The sequence below is a fragment of the Poecilia mexicana genome, unplaced genomic scaffold (genome assembly GCF_051168715.1).
Source record: "Poecilia mexicana isolate PSO_F unplaced genomic scaffold, ASM5116871v1 scaffold_1, whole genome shotgun sequence".
Classification (NCBI taxonomy): domain Eukaryota; kingdom Metazoa; phylum Chordata; class Actinopteri; order Cyprinodontiformes; family Poeciliidae; genus Poecilia; species Poecilia mexicana.
In genome coordinates this window covers 18,205,664-18,224,258 of record NW_028263370.1, presented here as the reverse complement: position 1 = coordinate 18,224,258, position 18,595 = coordinate 18,205,664, and the positions used below count along the sequence as shown (strand labels likewise).

At 38.4% G+C, this 18,595-nt stretch overlaps 1 protein-coding gene across 1 annotated transcript in view; it reads right to left on the bottom strand.

Annotated features, from left to right (window-relative positions):
* The window catches only part of lcor (ligand dependent nuclear receptor corepressor), a 117,865-nt gene that overhangs the window by 23,324 nt on the left and 75,946 nt on the right, over positions 1-18,595 (bottom strand). Inside the window, exons 3-5 of the mRNA XM_088005813.1 lie at positions 14,230-14,309; positions 12,107-12,239; positions 5,500-5,958 (exon numbers count right to left, since the gene is read on the bottom strand). Coding sequence (XP_087861939.1) covers positions 5,500-5,958; positions 12,107-12,239; positions 14,230-14,309 — 672 coding nt within the window. The remainder of the gene's footprint in view (positions 1-5,499; positions 5,959-12,106; positions 12,240-14,229; positions 14,310-18,595) is intronic.

Sequence of the window (18,595 nt, the reverse complement as noted above, 5' to 3'; positions counted from 1 at the left end):
CCCCACAGTGATCTTGATGAGCTCATCAGTGTGTGATTAAATAAATGGTTGGTTATCAGTGTGTGTGCGAATAAGATGGTGAGATTAAGAGTTAGTCGGTTTTCTTTGGAGCCAATTGGACCAACTCTGCTGCAGAACCAAAGGAAACCTGGAAAAAAATGCAGCATGAGGTCATTTCCTGAGCACATTTCATCAATACGGCAATATGAAGATCTTTACTTGATAAAAAAAAATATACAACACATCGTGTTCTACATTTCCTCTTGAACTTTTCCACTAATACCTGGTATCTTAAACCAATCATTTTCAGCTTTCAGCCTCTATAGGGTGACTGATATGGACTTAAAGTTTTATCACAATATTTTGTGGTTTTATTGTGATAAAGACAAAAGTGACAAAATGGATTATTTATAACTTCTTCTTAACAGAAACAATGTTGCTCTTGAAAAATATTCCCATTTGTAATTTTCTTTCTTAGTACACCAGTCAAATAAAGGAGTGTGATTTGTATCACTAAACTTCATTTAATAATATTAATGTTATTGGTATTTGTTAATGCTTTCATTAAAAAAAACAACAACAATACGGGCGGTTTGGGGGATTTTAATCATCATTAACTGGAATTTATCACAACAGCATTTAATCAAACTTCTTATTTCAAGATGTGTATCAAAGTAAAAGATAAACATTACAATAAATGCCCATCTATACATATATGTTATGTAATATACATATAAGTTGTGTAAAATTAGTAAATGTAGACAGTCTTTGGTGACGCAGTCCCCAACTCTGGTGCTCAGTGTTTTAAACGAGTCTCTGCTTCAGCACACCTGATATTAATGGTTGCTGCATCGTCAGTGTGCTATGAAGTGCTGCAGAAGCCTTTTAATGACCCATTTATTTAAGCAAGAGGGAAATCTGCTTTAGGAAATCTCAGCGTTAAGGGGAGGGTTTACATTCTCTTAACATTTCAGAGAATGTAAGCATGAATAAATGCTGTTTTATTCATGCCAACTGTAAAAATTACTCATATAAGAAACTAAAGCGAGAGATCAGCTCTATCCTGACAGAGATAATCTTTGTCCAGACAGATAACATGTCCAGTTGTCCCACTTCCTCTTCAGTAACATAGAAAGCAAATATTACACATCATAGTTGTCTGGTTAGACAACAAATCAATAACTATATATGCTGCAACAGAAACGTGATCAATATCTGATAGAATGTTCAATACATAGAATATTCACTGAACTCCGATCCAGAACCGCACAGCATTCTGGGAGATGTAGGCAAAGGAGAAAGCAAGGTTGGTGGAACTAACTAACTCACGCATTCTTTTGTAGCCTAGCAACAACTTGCTGAGTAACTCGTGGTTACCTAGCAACAACTTGCTGAGTAACTCGTGGTTACCTAGCAACAACTTGCTGAGTAACTCGTGGTTACCTAGCAACAACTTGCTGAGTAACTCGTGGTTACCTAGCAACAACTTGTTGAGTAACACGTGGTTACCTAGCAACAACTTGCTGAGTAACTCGTGGTTACCTAGCAACAACTTGCTGAGTAACTCGTGGTTACCTAGCAACAACTTGCTCAGTAACTCGTGGTTACCTAGCAACAACTTGCTGAGTAACTCGTGGTTACCTAGCAACAACTTGTTGAGTAACTGGCGCAGCAGCAGTTTAAAGTTTTGCCACCGTGTTTTATAACTGCTTAAAAACAAAAAATAAACAACATGGAGTGAAAACAGTAAAGCAGTTTGGCATCATTTCAGATGTTTAAGTAAAAACATGAATCAATAATTATCAATATCAACTAATATTATAGCTTATATTGTGATAAATTTTTCAACCATTTTGTCCAGCTCTAATTAGTTGTTGTGCCAAGTTAAAAAAAACTCAGTGGAGTCAATGGAGAAAACAGAAATGAGTTTTAAAAGAAGTGAATAAAGGAACACAAAGAAGACTCAGAATGGCTTACAGTGAGAAGACTGAATGAATCAAATAATCAGACATAAATCCAGAGCTTTTCAGTTGGAAATAATCCGCCCTCTGATGTCAGTGTGTGAACAGTTGCTGCTAACACCCCGTCTATTTATTCTGCTGCACCGTTTCCCTTTTCACATTATGCACTCGCCCGGTTTCCCCTTCAAACCCGCTCAACTCCTCCTGATTTTCATCAGCCGTGTTTAAAGCCTTTCTATACAATGTTTTACAGCGCAATCACAATTTGATGTACCTACAGGAAGCAGTTACTATGGCAACCATACCATGTCGCCGCCGACGGATATTTAAGAACCTCGGTGCAGAGGTATTTTTCAGGGTTAGTTTCTTTTTAATTTCCATCGCAGTCGTGCTTCGCGTTTCGCAGGAGGCTGTAAATACTTTAGATCGCTCACGCTGTGCACTCCCTGCATTAAGCATCTTTAAAACTGACCTCCACAGTGAGACATCCCTGCTGTCAATTTGTTTGTGCAGCTCATTAGAGAATCTGCATCCAGTTCATTAGCGACTTTAGGAACTGCTTTATCCGTTTGCGCATCGACATATGGAGCTACCTTTCCCCGTTTAAGAAGTTAAAGGGCAGGAAAGAAATACTCCGCTTCACGTCGATTGGCTGTCTGTCACAGCGACGTCTTGGAAATCTTGTTCGTGACGATGCTTTTTCACACACATATGGTTCCCACACACAGGAAAGGGAGAATGGCTCACAGTTTTTTCCTTTTATCCAACTTTGTTCTCACTACTGAGGGAATTATGGATGTTTGGACTAGATTAGTTTGTTTTTTAGAGACTAAATCTGAAGATGACTAAGTAATAAGTAAGTAAAGTTTATTCATGAAACGCTTTTCACAGACATAAAATCACAAAGCACTGCACAATAGAAATCAACCTTAAAACCATGCAAAACATAAAACCAACATAAGAAACACAATAAATCAAGAGACAAAAGCCTGGGAAAACAAAAAATGTTTTTAGTTGCTGTTTTCTTCTTCTTAGAAAAATAAAGAAGAACACTGCTGCAGCGAAACATCCGGCTTTTATTCCTTAATGTGCCAAAAACATGAAAACCATTAAAGTTTACTGGTGGAACACAAAGACAAGTAACGACTTTAGAGGCAGACACTGAAAACAAGGGCTTGGAAACATTTGGAGAGCAGGGATGAGTTTTTGAACGGAGTCTAATCCGTGAAAAGCTGCTGACCTTTTGACCCCTGTGATCTAGACGACCCCATATGGACACAGGGCTTGGACTACCTCACTAATCTGCCCCAGCAACATTAGGTAATACCAAACAAGAAATCAGAGGTCTCCTTTGGGGCACAAACATTAATCTGACCGTGTGTGTGTGTGTGTGTGTGCGTGTGCGTGTGTGTGTGTGCGTGTGTGTTCAACATGCATTTAATGCTGCGAGTTGCAGCGTTGTTACAGCGACAGTTGGGGGCGTAAACTTTGTTCCAGCGAGTTAATGCAGCCCCATATGGCACAGACATGCACATCTGCAAACCGACGTCATAATCCCATCAAGATCTGCCTAGTTTTTATATAATGTCGACCATCTATAGAGATTGCTAAAAAATCCAATCCAGTTCTGCAGTTCAAAGGGCAACTATGACACAATGGTGTCTTCATAGGAGCGGTGGAGCAGACACACACACGCACGCACGCACGCACGCACGCACGCGCACGCACAGAAACCTCCAAAAGCACAAACACGATGAATATGCAACAAGTTATAAGGTGATTGGGTTTTTCTGTTAATCATTCAGATTATTTGGAACAAAAAAGCCACTTTCCTAAAATAATGGCCCAACTCATTTTCAGCCAAAAATTATTATTATTTTTTTTTTTGCAAAAAGTCACAGCCTTTATATTGCCAAAAGATTTAGATTTAGGAGGAAAAAAAATCAGGTTTTGCAAAACTGACACTGGCCATTATTGTAGGAAGGTGACATTATGTTTCTTTACGTCAGGAGAGACTAACAGAGCTCAGTTATACCAAGTATATTTAGTCTAGTTTCTAGTGCTAATATCTCAGAACATTTAAAATAAGACAAAACTAACTGACAGGTATCTTTTCGGCAAGATATAGGAGCTTGTCTTTAGTAAATAATTCCTTAATATTAATGAAAAAGTTCTAGCTCCATTGACCTTGTACTTTATGTCTCCCGTCGACTCATAAATGGAGCCGTTAAGATAGCAGCGTGTTAAACAATATTTTATTAACCAGTTCAAAGCAGTTTTTATCTGTTTACTGCATCAATAAGTCCCAACAGTTTCTTGTGAATTATTGTGGAAATTCAGGCAAAAATCAACAAATCCCTGCATTTTTTCATGCCAATGCATATTTGTGAGTTTATTCATGACTAATTACCAAAAATTGTGAAAAACATAGTTTTTTTTAAATTGGAAATAAATGACAAAAACAATTGTGAAATCCTGGAAGGACTGAAAAGATGTTCAATATTATATAATTTTAAGAATTTATTTATGTTTTAACAGTTTAAAAGGTTTTATCAATACATTCTGGCAGAACCTTTAAGAACATTCATGATCTTGATTTGGTGAAAAGGAAAAAGAGTTTGGCATCCCTGGTCCAAAGGAAGGCAGTGTGAGCACGATTTGGGGACAATCTGAGTCAGAAATCCTCAAAAAGTGAATTTGGATTTGTCTGCGTTAGAGAGAGGGATGGACCTGCAGGAAGAGATGTGCAGCGGATGCCCCCATGTTTTTGTCTAAATGTAGGAGGCTTAGTGTAAGCAGATTCTGGTATTAAAGTGTATGAGTAGTCACAATGTGTGTGAAAAGGAGAGCTGTTGCTGCAAGCCTGAACGCAGTGGTGGTCAAACTGCTGGTTTGGTTTAATTAAACACCCAGAGTTCAAAGTTCAATGTCAGCCTCAGAACTGCTTTGCATTTACAACGATGGAGACGTTTTGGCCTTTTAGTGACCTGCTAGTGTGACGGGTTGAGCTGTTTCAGTATCAGCCTGTTCTGTTACCCATGAAGGTGAACAGAAAATGATCGCAGGGATCCATGATGTCCATGATGCGGAAAACACGGATGGAACTGCGGAAATTAAAAAACAAAACCGAAGTGGTGAGAAGAGAAGAATATGAAGTAGTTTCTGTAGAGTTTTGGCCGCTGACAGCTCCCGTACCCATACAGCTGTCAGCCATAGCAAAAATAAACTCTCTAAAACATCTTCCCAAAAAAATAATAAGCAACTCGAAGCTTCAGCGCCAGCGAGTTTCCTGGAACTGGAGAAACATTTTCTGTCTACTTAGTCAGCAAAGGTTGACTGGAGGTGCAAAGATACGACCCATCAGTTTGTTTCATTTGTGAAACAGCATAAATGTGTTCAGATCTTTTATCATTCACTCTATAATTACATCCTTTAGGGTTAATAAATGTGTTCAGATGCTGCTGGACTCGGAGCTGCTAGCTGTTACATCTGGGGTCAGACTCTCGGATCGAGTCAGTTACTGTGATGCTGCTCTCACCCTGCTGGCTGGGCTCCTGGTCAGCCGGCGCCTTTCTGACGGTCAGGTCCAGTGGGCCGTCCTGGTCCGCCATCAGAAGCTTGCTGAGGACCGGGTTCTGTGCAGAGGCAGCAGCCGCACCTCCCCCTCCGCTGTTGCCGGCTCCCGTCCCGTTGCTGCTCTGCATGCTGGCGGGCGCCGAGGTGACGGCGGTGGGGCTGAAGCCCGCTCCCGGAGTCGGGGACGGAGAGGAGGAGGCCGACGACGGAGGGGAGCCGGGCGTGGGCCCGGCCGGGGAGGTCGGGGCGGGGGGCAGAGACACCGCTCTCGGCAGGCTTTGGTCCTTCATGGTGCCGTTGGGCAGGGGCAGGTCTTCCTGAGTAGTTTTTGAGGTATATTCGGCAGCGAACTGGTGGATCATTCGCTGCATGATCTCACGAGCCACTAGAGGAATGTGAGGGTCAGAGAAACTTGGGAGGTCTGGAGGAAACGAGAAGAAACAGAGGAGCAGACGCTCAAATCAGTCAAAGTTTATTCATGTCACATTTCAGCAGCAAGGCAGTTCAAAGTGCTTTAGATCATAAAATCACAAAATCAACAACTGAAATGTTAAATTTTTCCAAGCCGTCATTCACACATCGAAATGTTGGTTAGTGTTTCACTAATTATGCTTCCAAAGCAACTTTTTCAGCTGTTTTTCAGTTTTCTGGAAGTTTGTTCCAGATTTGAGGTGCATAGAAGCTGAATGCTGCGTCTCCTTTTTTGTGTGTGATGTGTGTGAGATGTGTGTAGTGTGTGTGTGATATGTGTGAGATGTGTGTGTGTGGTGTGTGAGAGTGATGTGCTCCATCTTCCTGGTTTCAGTGAGAACATGTCAGCGCTCCGTCCTCGAGGAATTTGTTCAGTTGTTGGCATGTTCGACTGCTTATTTATCCCATTTCATCCCAAAATCTAATCCTGATGCTATGCTGAAATAATCCAAAAATGATGCTGAAGCCGCTCTTAATCCTGCCTATTGACCGCGCTGGAAGCAGCACGATATCAGAGTGCAGATCAGATTATCGCCTGCCGTTTTTCCGATGGGACTCCGTACACTTTCCTTCAGGATCCCTAAATGTTTTTTCTTGTTTTTGGCACCAAATAAAGAAATAAAATAAACATGAGTTCATTTGATGCAGACAATAAATTAAATGTTAAATTGAAATGTTTCAAATGCTGTGTTTGCTTTTCTCTGAAATGTTTCAGTTTGTTAAATTAATAAATTAAACAATATGAATAATTTCCAGTTTTAATTTTCTGGATCATTTAGAAATTTATTTCAGAGAAAGTTTTATTTTTAGGTTCTATGTAATTCTAAACTCAATTTTTGAAAATCAGATCATCAGTTTGCATCGAGTGTTTTATGTACAGCACGCAGAGTTGGGTAACTAGACACATTTACTGAATTGCATTTACTTGAGCAACGTTTTTGAAAGATATTTACTTTTAGAAGTATTTTTTCTGCACTGCACTTCTTACTTTTACTTGAGTAAAATTTCTGGATTTTCTACCCACTGAATAAAAAACATGTTTTAACCAAAAATTCACCATAAACAGACACACACCTGCAGTTTCTGTTAAAGTTTCATAAGTTTTACATTGAAAGTAATTTTGGAAAAGTAATGTAATGATTTGGATTTTTTTTGAATGATTTTGTTATTTTTTGGCACTTATATGAATTACTGTCATTTTGGTCTTAAAATAACAAAATTTCCACTTAACTTTACATCTAAAAAAAAAAAAAATCTGATTATGTAATCTATGCATAATTAGATGTAAAAAAGTTACTCAGTACTTGAGTAGAATCTTTACTAAATACTTTTTTTATTCTTATTTGAGTAATTTCTTGGATGGTTACTTTTTCTTTCACTTATCGTATTTTCTGCACTATAAGGCGCACCTAAAAACCTTCAATTTCCTCAAAAGCCGACAGTGCGCCTTATGATCCGGTGCGCCTTGTATATGGACCAATGCTGAGCCACAACAGGTCTAGCAACTACGGTAAGCAGCCGCCGACTTCATTTTCTCCCGTAGAAGAAGAAGCGCGCGGTGCATGCTGGGATAGTTGTCAGAACGCTGGTTTGTTAATAACGTTTGACTGACCTATCTCCCTACCGACCTGATAATCAGGTCGTCTGCAGGTCATTTAGCACCACGTTCTCCACCAACATGCTGTGCGCGAACAGAGAAGGGTGATCATCGTCTGGCCTTGCCCCGGCCCAGTCGGGAAAGCTCTCCTCGCCGACCGCAGTCGGACTGTTTTGTTGACATTCCTTATGTCAACAAAGTGGCTTTAGACATTCATCCTTTAATGCAGCTTCATCTAGTGGATGCATAACGTAACTCCAGCCTCTACTGTAGCGTCTATTCTATGCGCCTTATATATGAAAAACGTTTTAAAATAGGTCATTCATTGACGGTGCGCCTTATAGTGTGGAAAATACGGTAAGTAAAACTATGTTGAAGTATCGCTACTCTTACTAGAGTACGATGTTTGGATACTAAGTGGGTCAAGATCAAAATCTGTTAAATGTATCGTTACCCCAAAACGGTAATGACGAAGATGTGCAGATATAATCCAAAACTCAGATGTTGTTTGCTGTACAGTTTGTGTAAAGCTCGTTATCTAGACCCGTTTTTCTCAAACTTAAACACTCACAGACCACGTAACTAGAAATTGCCCCCACAATAACAATAACTTTGACTCGGCAGGAAAATTAATGTTTTTGACTGTTTATTCAACGTTGCATGACTCTGTGTTTTTGTGTTTAATGATGTAAAGCACTTTCAAATGCCTTGCTGCTGAAATGTGCTATACAAATAAAATTTGATTTGATTTGAATAACAAAACATCTCAACTCCTTTGGCAAAAATAAACATTTTCTTTCTTTCAGCCAGTCAATAGTTAAGATGCAGCGTGGTGCACAGCGCCTCTCACCGCTTCATTACTGTCATTTCGTATTCAGAGCAGTCGCAGACTTAAATCTGCAGAATGCTATGCATCGTCATAATGCTCAAAAACTAAACTTTCCACCAGTAACTTCAGTTCTTCTTTTTAGTGACCTGATTTTAAGCCACTTATCCGTTAATATTTTTAAACACATCCCTTTGTTAAGTTAACTGTAGCGTCGCACCTTGAGCTCACGTTGCAGCTTATAACGGTTGTTTACATGCAGTACCTTGCGGACCGCAAGGGGGCGCCCACAGGCCAGCGGTGGTCCGGGGACCTCAGTTTGAGAAAGGCTGATTTAGACCAATCAGGAACATACAGCAGAGAAAAGCTGCTTTTTTTGGCAGCCCCCTGCCTGCCCCTGTCTTTATGCTTCCTTCCTCCAGTTGCATCAAATTCTTCCTCCGTTTCTCAAATTATAATTTTTTTTTCCAAATGTTTTTGATTTCGCTCCCACAAAGCATTTCCATCTCCCTGGACGTTTCGACTAAACCCACAAGAACAAGTGCAGGAGAAGGAAGTGACTTTCTTTCATTTCCACTTTGCTCCTTTAGTTTTCCTCTCGTCTTTTGTTGAGGCGGTGCTTTGAAAAATTGTCAGTCATGATAAAAAAAATGTATCAGTATTCAGACTACTGTCCTCGATCTAATATTTAGCGTTGAATTATCTAGATAATTATGTTTGCTCAAGGGCTTGCAGATATAATAAAATGCACCTCTTGAATAGATAAAATTAATCTGGACATCATGAAATTCATAGAAATGTGGTAAGTAGCACAGCGTTTACCAGCTGAAGTATATCCTCCTCACCTCAGCTGAGCTTTGGCAATTATATTTCTTTAGGCCATCATGCAGCAGCGGGTTTGTTAGGAAGCGGGGATATGTGCCCCAGACATGTCAGCAGGTGTTGCAGCCGTACGTTGCTGTGACAGACTCGCTAATCCTCTGTTCTCTGACTCCTGTGCTTCCTGAACACATCACACTGGGTAATCACTGCCACAGAAATCCTCCTGTTGCTACGACGGAAAAACGCGTGCGCTGTATCAACCAGATATTCTAGGATTTAATTCACCGTGTGGTGCTCCAAATTATGCACTGCAAAAACACTAAACCTTACCAAGTATTTTACTCTCGTTTCAAGTGTAAATATCTTAGTGCACTTGAAATAAAATGAAATGTATATGTATCTTACAAGTAAATAATTCCTTAATATTGATACTACAAATTAATTCACTCATAAGACACTTTCCCCCATGTCATAAGTGAAATAATCTGCCAATGCAACTAGCACTCATTTTGTGCAAAACTCATTTAATGTAGTGACACCGTCTTCACTGCATGTCTTCCCCTTCTCATATTAACCTATTTCCTGTCAATTCACTATCAAAAGAAAAAGAAAGAAAATCTAATTTATGGGTAGCTTAAAGTGTCAGCTGATTTTTACTCCAGGTCTTTGAAAATTAAAGCAGAAAACATTCAGTTGTGTCGTCCCTAGCATTCCTAGAGAGCCTCAAGCTGCAGGAAGGATCTGACTAACTGTTGTGATCCAACTAGGGCTGTCACAATAAACAATAAATCAATCAGTCACATAATAAACTAAAACAAACTCAATAGTTTCCATTTGCACGACTTTATGTTTATAAAAATTTACTTGGAAAAACTTTGTTCCTTTTTATCAGTTCGAAGTCCTTAAATCACAATAGTTCTCAAACTCGGTGTAAGACCTCTGACTGCATGGGTCCAGATCATCTCTGGGATTATCTCCAACTTAATTTCTTAAGTAATGAAAGTCTTTCTATAAAAACAGGGAGAAGCTGCAATGGGAGCAAAACTGTCACGGGCAAAAAACGAGATAAATATCAATCTGTGTTTTTTGCTTTCTTTCAGTAATTATGATTGAAACGAGGAGCTGACTGCCGTCCTGCTGAGCTGAAACAAAAGCTCGGCCCAATCAGAGTCTGTGGTTCCTAGAAAAGGAGAAAGCTACAGGCTTAACTAGGAGACAATAAGTGGAGGTTTCCATGTTAAAACTGGAAATGAAAAGAAATCCACAGATTAAGCTGGGTTACTTTAATTTAGTCTGACAGTATGAGCCCTGCAGCAATAAACTGTTAACACCAACATTGCAACTTCTTGTAAAATCATCAAAACAATTTAAATCCCTTTCTAACCATCAGAATAAGTCCTGGCCTGAGGCAAAGGTGCAGAGCGGAAACAGATATCGGTCCACCTGAAGTCCTAATCAGCCTGGCTTTGCCCACGCAGGCAGAACTACCTGTGGAGTCGCTAAATTTAGACAGAAACATCACATGCATGCAAAGACAGTGGCAGCAGTTAGCAGGAGGTCAGGCACATCAGCTCTGCTTGGGGTAAGCTCTTACTGCGGCTTGGTTTCTTTTTTCTGCTTGAGGAATTAATGTTTATTTTCATGTTAACATCGTGAAAATAAGAGTCAAATTAAGCCATCACACATGTCAAATCAAAACCAAAAAGTCATTAGCTGCAGATTCTTTTTTAATTCAGTTGATGTGTTTTCAGTGAATGCATTCATTAAGTCCCATTTTACCTGCTCTTTTCATAACCGATTCATTTTCTTATTCTTTTTGTCACTGATTAACATGTTTTCAGATGGATTAGAATATTTTTCTGATTCAAATATGAATAATTCTTTGATGATACTAACAGTGTTGATCAGTTCCATAGAAACCAGTTACAGTATCCAGTCCAACACAGGAATAGTAAATAAAAAATAAATGCACACAACTATGACAAAGCAATAAAACTAAAAACTGAAATATTTTTTTAAATAAAATGGACATCAACATATTAAAATATTTTACTCGTCTCCCTTTCAGATGTGCTGACTAGGATTTTATTATTATTGTTATGATTATTAACCTTTATTTCACAAGGAAAATCCCATTGAAATTAAAAACATCTTTTGGAAGACTATATTGGCTTTTGCTGGATGACAATATTATTTTATTTCTCATTAAAGTTAACACATAAAAACTCACTTGTGTAATTTTGCATGAACTCAACCATTTAGCATAAGCATTAAAACCATTAAAAAACTAAAAATAGTGGAACTAGTTTGGAATCCAACAAGAAATAAAGACATTTTAAATTAACATCAACAGTTCCTTCTGCGGGTAAAGATTTTTAGGATTTGTCATCAAAAAGCTAAGAAAAATTAATTATACATTTCATCTGGACGGCTTTTTCAGATCTTGGCTCAAGTGTTTAATTATAGTTTAGACTCGTTTTGGCGTTCTGGATTCAGCCTAGGACAGGAGAATAAAACTTATCACCATGTAAGCATTTATTAGTTGATAAAGAGTCGTTGATATTGCTAATTATTGATTAGTTTTTAGTTTTAAATACTGCCAGTCTGGTGGTGTGACCTTTCCTCTTTAATCCACAGTTTTCACTCCGTTTTTTTATTTGGAATATTGTACACATTGAATATTTTATCAGATATACTATCTATTGATCACGTGTCTATTTTGATATCGTTATTCTTTTATTGTCCAGTCCTAATTCAGCCTAGTCTAACTCTTTAATATTTACGTATTTGGAAATTACAGCTGTAGTTTTAGACACATTGAGACGTTTACCATGTTCCATGAACGTGCCTCACCTTTTCTGTGGAACACAGCATTGAGGAAGTCTCGGGCCTGTCTCTCCAGCCGGCTGATCCGAGACTGGCCCTGTTTGAAGTCCTCACACTCCGACAGCACGTGGCCTCCTCCACCGTTTTCCACGATGTGCTCCTGAATACACACACATTCACACACAGCAACTTATTTTGTGGAACAAAAAGAGAAACGCAGAGCTGGATTTTATGAACCAAATCTTAATTAGCTTTTCTAAGTGGCATGAAAAAGCTGCATCTCTCTAATTTACCACAGATCTGATCAAATACAGTAGAAATCTTTTCACAGCTCTCCACTCATAGAAACACCAGGGTCTGTATATGATCTAATTCCAGCAGTAAATTATTTATTAAAGCTGAAGTATGTAACTTTCATAAAAATATGTTTTAATATATTTGCTGACGCTATGTGGTGACAGTGTGGTATGAGACAGATAATCTGTGAAAAAATTGGCACCTCTGTTCTCCCAGTTCTTCCAGTGCTAACCAGAAACAACCAATCAGAGCCAGGAGGCGGGTCTAAGCGCTGTCAGTCACACTCTGTTTAGGGCTGCTCATACCTCAGTTGCTCTCTACCTCGCTGCAGCCAGCAAAGCCTGTCATGAATGCTAGGCTAGTTAGCATAAACAGTTTTGCTGTAATTAAGTTATTTCTCTGCCATTATGACATTCAGGAGCTAATACATGAGGTTGATTGACAGCGCTAAGACCCTCCTCCTGGCTCTGATTGGTTATTTTTGGTGCATTTCTTCAGAAGTCAAAAGTGGCTCAGGGACCAGATTCATTTTTTGACAGATTATTTCATAACAAATGACATAATGACAGCCTTAACAAATAAGAAAAATATTTTTTGCATACTGCAGCTTTTGTCCACATATCGCCCACCCAGCCCACCCAGAAAGTAAAGAAAAACCAACAAAAGTAACACTGAGTGGTTGAACTCGGGATCTCTGGCACAAAAGAAGTGCCATTTCACTGATCCATGCTTTGTGTGTGTCACCAGGACTGAGTGCACCCATTGAAAACGGTTCATGACTGCAGCTCTATAGGTTTATAGATGTGGTCCACCAATACATCAGCAGAGGATTGTAGTCCCTTTGATTTGATTTTTTATGCTGGTTGGGGCGAACAGTGTGTGTCTGGGGGTGGTTTAGTAATCCATACTTTACCAAATGCTCACTCCTATTTTAAAACATAATCAGGCACACATGCATACAGCTTTTTTTTAACACTGAACACATACAGTATTTCCATATTAAATGTGATAATGGATTTACTATTTTGCTCTTTTTGTGTTTCAAGGTGTTTTACAACCGTCATATAAGTGCAGCATTAATAAGAAAACAGAGACATCCTTTAAAATGTGCTGGGATTTTTCCAAACACAGAAAAACCCTAAAAATCTTCAGTAGATTTTACATTTTAGATTCTCTTCACAACAGAGACACATGTCTGACTTTAAACTTCAATTAAACAGCTTCAGTAAACAGCTGAGGAGTTTATATAAACCTGTGAGAGTCGAGAAGTCGGGTGTGTTCCTCAGAAAAGAGTGAAATGTGTTTTTCAGTTTGTGTTTTAAATGCCTGGTTTCTGGCTGCTACATATTAAATAAATCTATAGGCCCTCCCTGCCGGGTTTAACCATGTTAATTCACTGAAATTTACCAAATACCTTTTTACTCTTAAGTCATTTCTTGGACGGCGGCTTTTTACTCTTACTTGAGTAAAATCTTTGTGTAGTTTAAAATCCTTCTGTAACGCAGCGAAGTGATGGTGGAGGTTATTTTGTAAAAAATTCATTTGTTTATATTTTAGAAAAATAAATTGACATAATAATTATTTTATAATTTAGAGGGAAACTTTCACACTTCAGTGTTTTCATGTCTGAGGAATGGATGTGAAAACAGTCTGCTAGATGCTTTTGCTCCACACTATTTATGGAAATGTGGTATTTGCTGAGCTGATAAAAATACTCTTAGTTGCGCTTGTTTCTAAATCTTTGTTGCCTCACTTCTAAACTAAATCCACACCTTTTTTTATATAGTAAAAGTCAAAGTCTGTACAGCTCCAATAGCGTTGCAAAAAAAAACCTAACTGATTATGGGACCCACCTTGTTTTTCTCACGTCTTAAGCAGCAGAAGAGACAGTTTTCATCGAAGGACCAGTCAGACACTTCCTCTGGCTCGCAGTCTGGGTCAAACATAGAAGACAAACAGTTTTGGATTAATAATCTCAGGCTCCATCTTGACTAATCTCAGGCATAATCTATAAGACCCTTTTTTGCATTCCTTATTGAGATTAACGTGATAAAAAAAATCCCACTTTTTAAAAAAGGTTTTAATAATTCACAGGTGCAGTAGCATATTTTCCTCACTGAATTAATGTGTTTAAAATAAAGGCTGATCTTATGGCGCTGGAATAAAAGATGAATTTATTTTAAGACCTTTTACACATCTTTACTGGGGTGCCGCTAACTGTGGAGGTCGCTGTACGTTTCAACACTTAACATATTGCCTTTGTGTCATTTTAATTAAATATAGGGTATAATTCATCGACACATCAATGCCTTCTATGATGCACATTAAACAGCATCGTGACGACCTTTGAGACAAGTTTTCAAATATCCAAGGAGAGAAATCCAGCACGCCGTTTTAATTCACAATCTATTCAAAATGTAGACTCAGAAAGCCACAGGATCAGCAGCTGCGCTAAAAAGATTCACTTTTAATCACAGCCCCTTGATTAAATCTGGCAGTCATCAACTTTTCACTTGGACTTGGTGTAAAAATGAACCACATCTGTCAATGAAAGCCTAGATTTGACTGAAGATGTTTGTCTTAAACCTGACATGAATCCTGTGAAACAATATGTATACCTGCACACATAATGATCTTGCAAAAATGTTTCTTACAAACAGCTGGATGAAGAAAAATATATAAATCAACATTAAAATGGCTCTGAAGATTTTAAGCAGGATACTTGGCAGCTTGCAGCGCTGCGGCGCTGATCCTGTTTGTGTCGTCACAGGGGCGGGGAGCCGGCTGCCGTTTGGCAGCGCCCCCCACTTCCTGTGATAATGATACAGGCCGACACTCGGCAGGTGACATGTGAAGCAAATTAGCATTAGTTATAAGCAGGGAGCGGATAAAGAAACTGAAACAAGCCATGCAACAGACAGGAGAAAATACACTAATGCAGACAATGGCATAGAAGCAAAAAAACACCAAAGAAATAAAACCCAGAAAGTCACTAACATGGATAAAATGGATAACAATGAGGTAACTAAACCACTAAAACTATATCAAGAGCAACTTCTCTACCAAACAAAGAGTTCATAGGAACTAGAAAAATCCTGAAAAAGTCACACAGAATAACGTTAAAACTACATTTCTCCCAGTTAATGATACATTAAAACAAGCTCAATAATTTCAATTTACATGACTGTTTGTCTTTCTTGAGTCTCCATTTCAACCAAACAAACAAAAGACTTCAGTCTGGTGCTTTGGTATCAACTAGTCTCCATTTTATTTGTTGTTTATTTATTTTGGAGATTTAAATTATTTTCTGTTTCCAGAGCTAAAGAAATTAAAGTTTATTGATTTTTGAGAGGATGCATTAATGTGTGACTATCGCAATATTATGTGAAAATAGTCTCAACAATGTTATCATTTATCACAATAATTATTGGGACAATTTATCATCCAGGATAGTTTGTTACTGTGACAGGCCTGGAGTTCTTCTGCCACAGTTGATGAAAAGTTTTGGACCCCCAGGTTTTACCTGGAGCAGTTTGGTCTCATCGCAGATTGAAAATGGTGTTTTAAATGTTTCTGTTGACATAAACCCTTCAGCCAATCAAACGCAGACTAATGCCAAAGAAATCGGTTGCGTGCAACACCCAGCTCAGTCCAGATTGCACCAACGCTGAGATGTTTCCAAAATAAAACACGAAAAAACACTGAGGAACTGGAAATGAATCTGGCTGGAGAAGAACTAAAGCTAGCTCAGGTACAACAAAGTAAACTACTGTGAAACAAACTTTGAAATACTCTTATTATTATTGACTCCATTGGATTATATATAGACTAATCCGTCACTCTTGTCGAGGAGCTGCATGCACGTCAAAGCTGGCAGTTACAGGTCATCTGTGAGGTGCTATTTGGTTTCCTTTCCTCTTTTTCCCAGATGCTGTCAACACAGCGGGGAGATTTTCGTCACTGCCGATCATTGACGCTGATTTGGTGTATTTAAGAGTCCACTTTAAGACTCCACTCGGTGCTGACAGGCCACATTTATGAGCGGCTGCAATGATCTGATGTCAGCCTGATGCAGAAGTGCAGACTGAAGCTCTGACATGCAGGAAGGGGGGCGTTTTATATATGTTCACCTGTAGCTATGCAGCTTGGACAAGTTCTGCTAGTCAACGTGAAATAACACGAAAATGTCCCGTTTAAAGCAGCCAGGTATGCAGTCATTACAGCTCATCAATCACTGATTTTATGAGTACATCTGCGACCTCTGCTTGTAACCTGTCTGATCTATTTTATTAACCATCAGATCTTTTTATTGTAGAGACATACAGCACTCGCATTCAGACAGAGCAAGAGTGAAAATCCATCAAGTGTATTTAGTTTTTAATGCAGGAGGAAAATCTCACTGAATAATTAGAAACATTCAGGAATCCGTGTTGGGATTAAATGTTTTTAACTATATTGTTTATTTGTACTTCAACATTAAATACTTTGTAAAGCCCCATTTTGCCAACAGGACTACATTGATTGTTCCTCTGGCGCATACACAGAGATGGACCTTTACATTTTATCAAATTAGCCACACACTGGTGCTTAACTTCACCAGCTTTATGTATAAGAATGGCACGTTTAAAAAAAATGCTAAAATATTTAGTCTCAGACCAAACATCTCTGTTTTCCAGGTTTAAATTAAGTAATTTTGTCTCAAACGTAATTTAGAAATATTACCTAGAAATTGGTTGTACTTTGGTCGAAGGATAATTCACTGCTGCAATAACTAGATATGTACTACTTTGGTTTTATCCAAAGATTTGCCACAATAACAAATTTTGCTCTGTGATAAATTCTCCCAGAAATCATTGCAATAAACGATAACATTGCATTTCTGAGACCATTATTAACTAACAGCATAAAAATGGCATAACAATGCAAATACACCCTATCAAAGACAAACACATTTCTAAAGAACTTTTAACAATGAAACTGGAAGACATTTTAAATATATGAAATACATAAACAAACCATAAATAAATTAACTGTATTATGACGTCTCTGTAAACAAACTAGCCCTTCAAAATATATTTTTCACTGGGCTCATAACTCAAGAACATGCATGAGGTGTTTTCATATTCATATATTGATTCTTTATTCCTAAATACAATCGACCTGGAGTGTTTGCCCCACATTAGTCACAACTCACAAAAATGTTTGCTAAAGTCCCAGAGTATTTAGCAAACATTTACACCTCGGAGAAAAACAAACTAATTATAAGTTCCTTGAAACTTCAACCTATAAAAGAAAAGTAGAAACCAAAAACTCATTAGTTTAAGGCTGGTCAATAAATCAGTAACAATATATATCAATAGCTGATACATCTGATAGGATATTCAAAGTATAGAATATTGACTGAAGTTCAATCCAGAACCCCACAGCATTCTGGGAGATGTAGGCAGAGGAAAGGCTTTAGCCACTCAACCTCAAACAGCTAGCTAAGCAAGGTTGGTGGAATCAACTAACTCACTCACTCTTTGGTTACCTAGCAACAACCTGTGAGTAACTTGTGGTTGCCTAGCAACAAACAGCAGTTTCAGGTTTCTCCTCAAAACTGCTTAGAAATAAAGAAACGCAGCATGGAAGGAAAACTGTCGATAAATCAGGACAGGTCACACCACCACTTTACCAATATTTCAGATAATTAAAAAAAAAAACTAATCAATAATTATCTGCAGATAATTACTGATATTGGCTGATATGAAGCACTTATATTGTGTTAAGTTTATCAGCCATATTGTCCAACCCAACCTTATTTGGGGGAGGTAATCACTGTGTCAATGGTAATTTTGTGTAATTAAATGTATTTTCCTAAACTGAACAGATAATTTTCATGTAAGGTTTAATTATTTTGAATCTTATTAAATATCTTCCCCAACTGAAATGTGGCGAGTGCTGCCTGGAGTCTCCATTTCTGAAATGTATGATGCATTTCACTAACCTAGCACCTTCTGATACTAGACTGCTAACACATGGCATGTTGCAAACATGCAACAACGGAGCCAAAACTGCTCTGTTTAGTAATAAAACATGTGAAGACATGTGAAGAAAGCAGGACTGAGGAGTGAAGAAAAGCAGTGTGACAGGAGGACCAAACGAGGAGCTTACTCAGCTCCGCAGAGACAAAAACAGAAAAAAACAGAGTAACACATGAGAGAAATCAATACTCAGTCA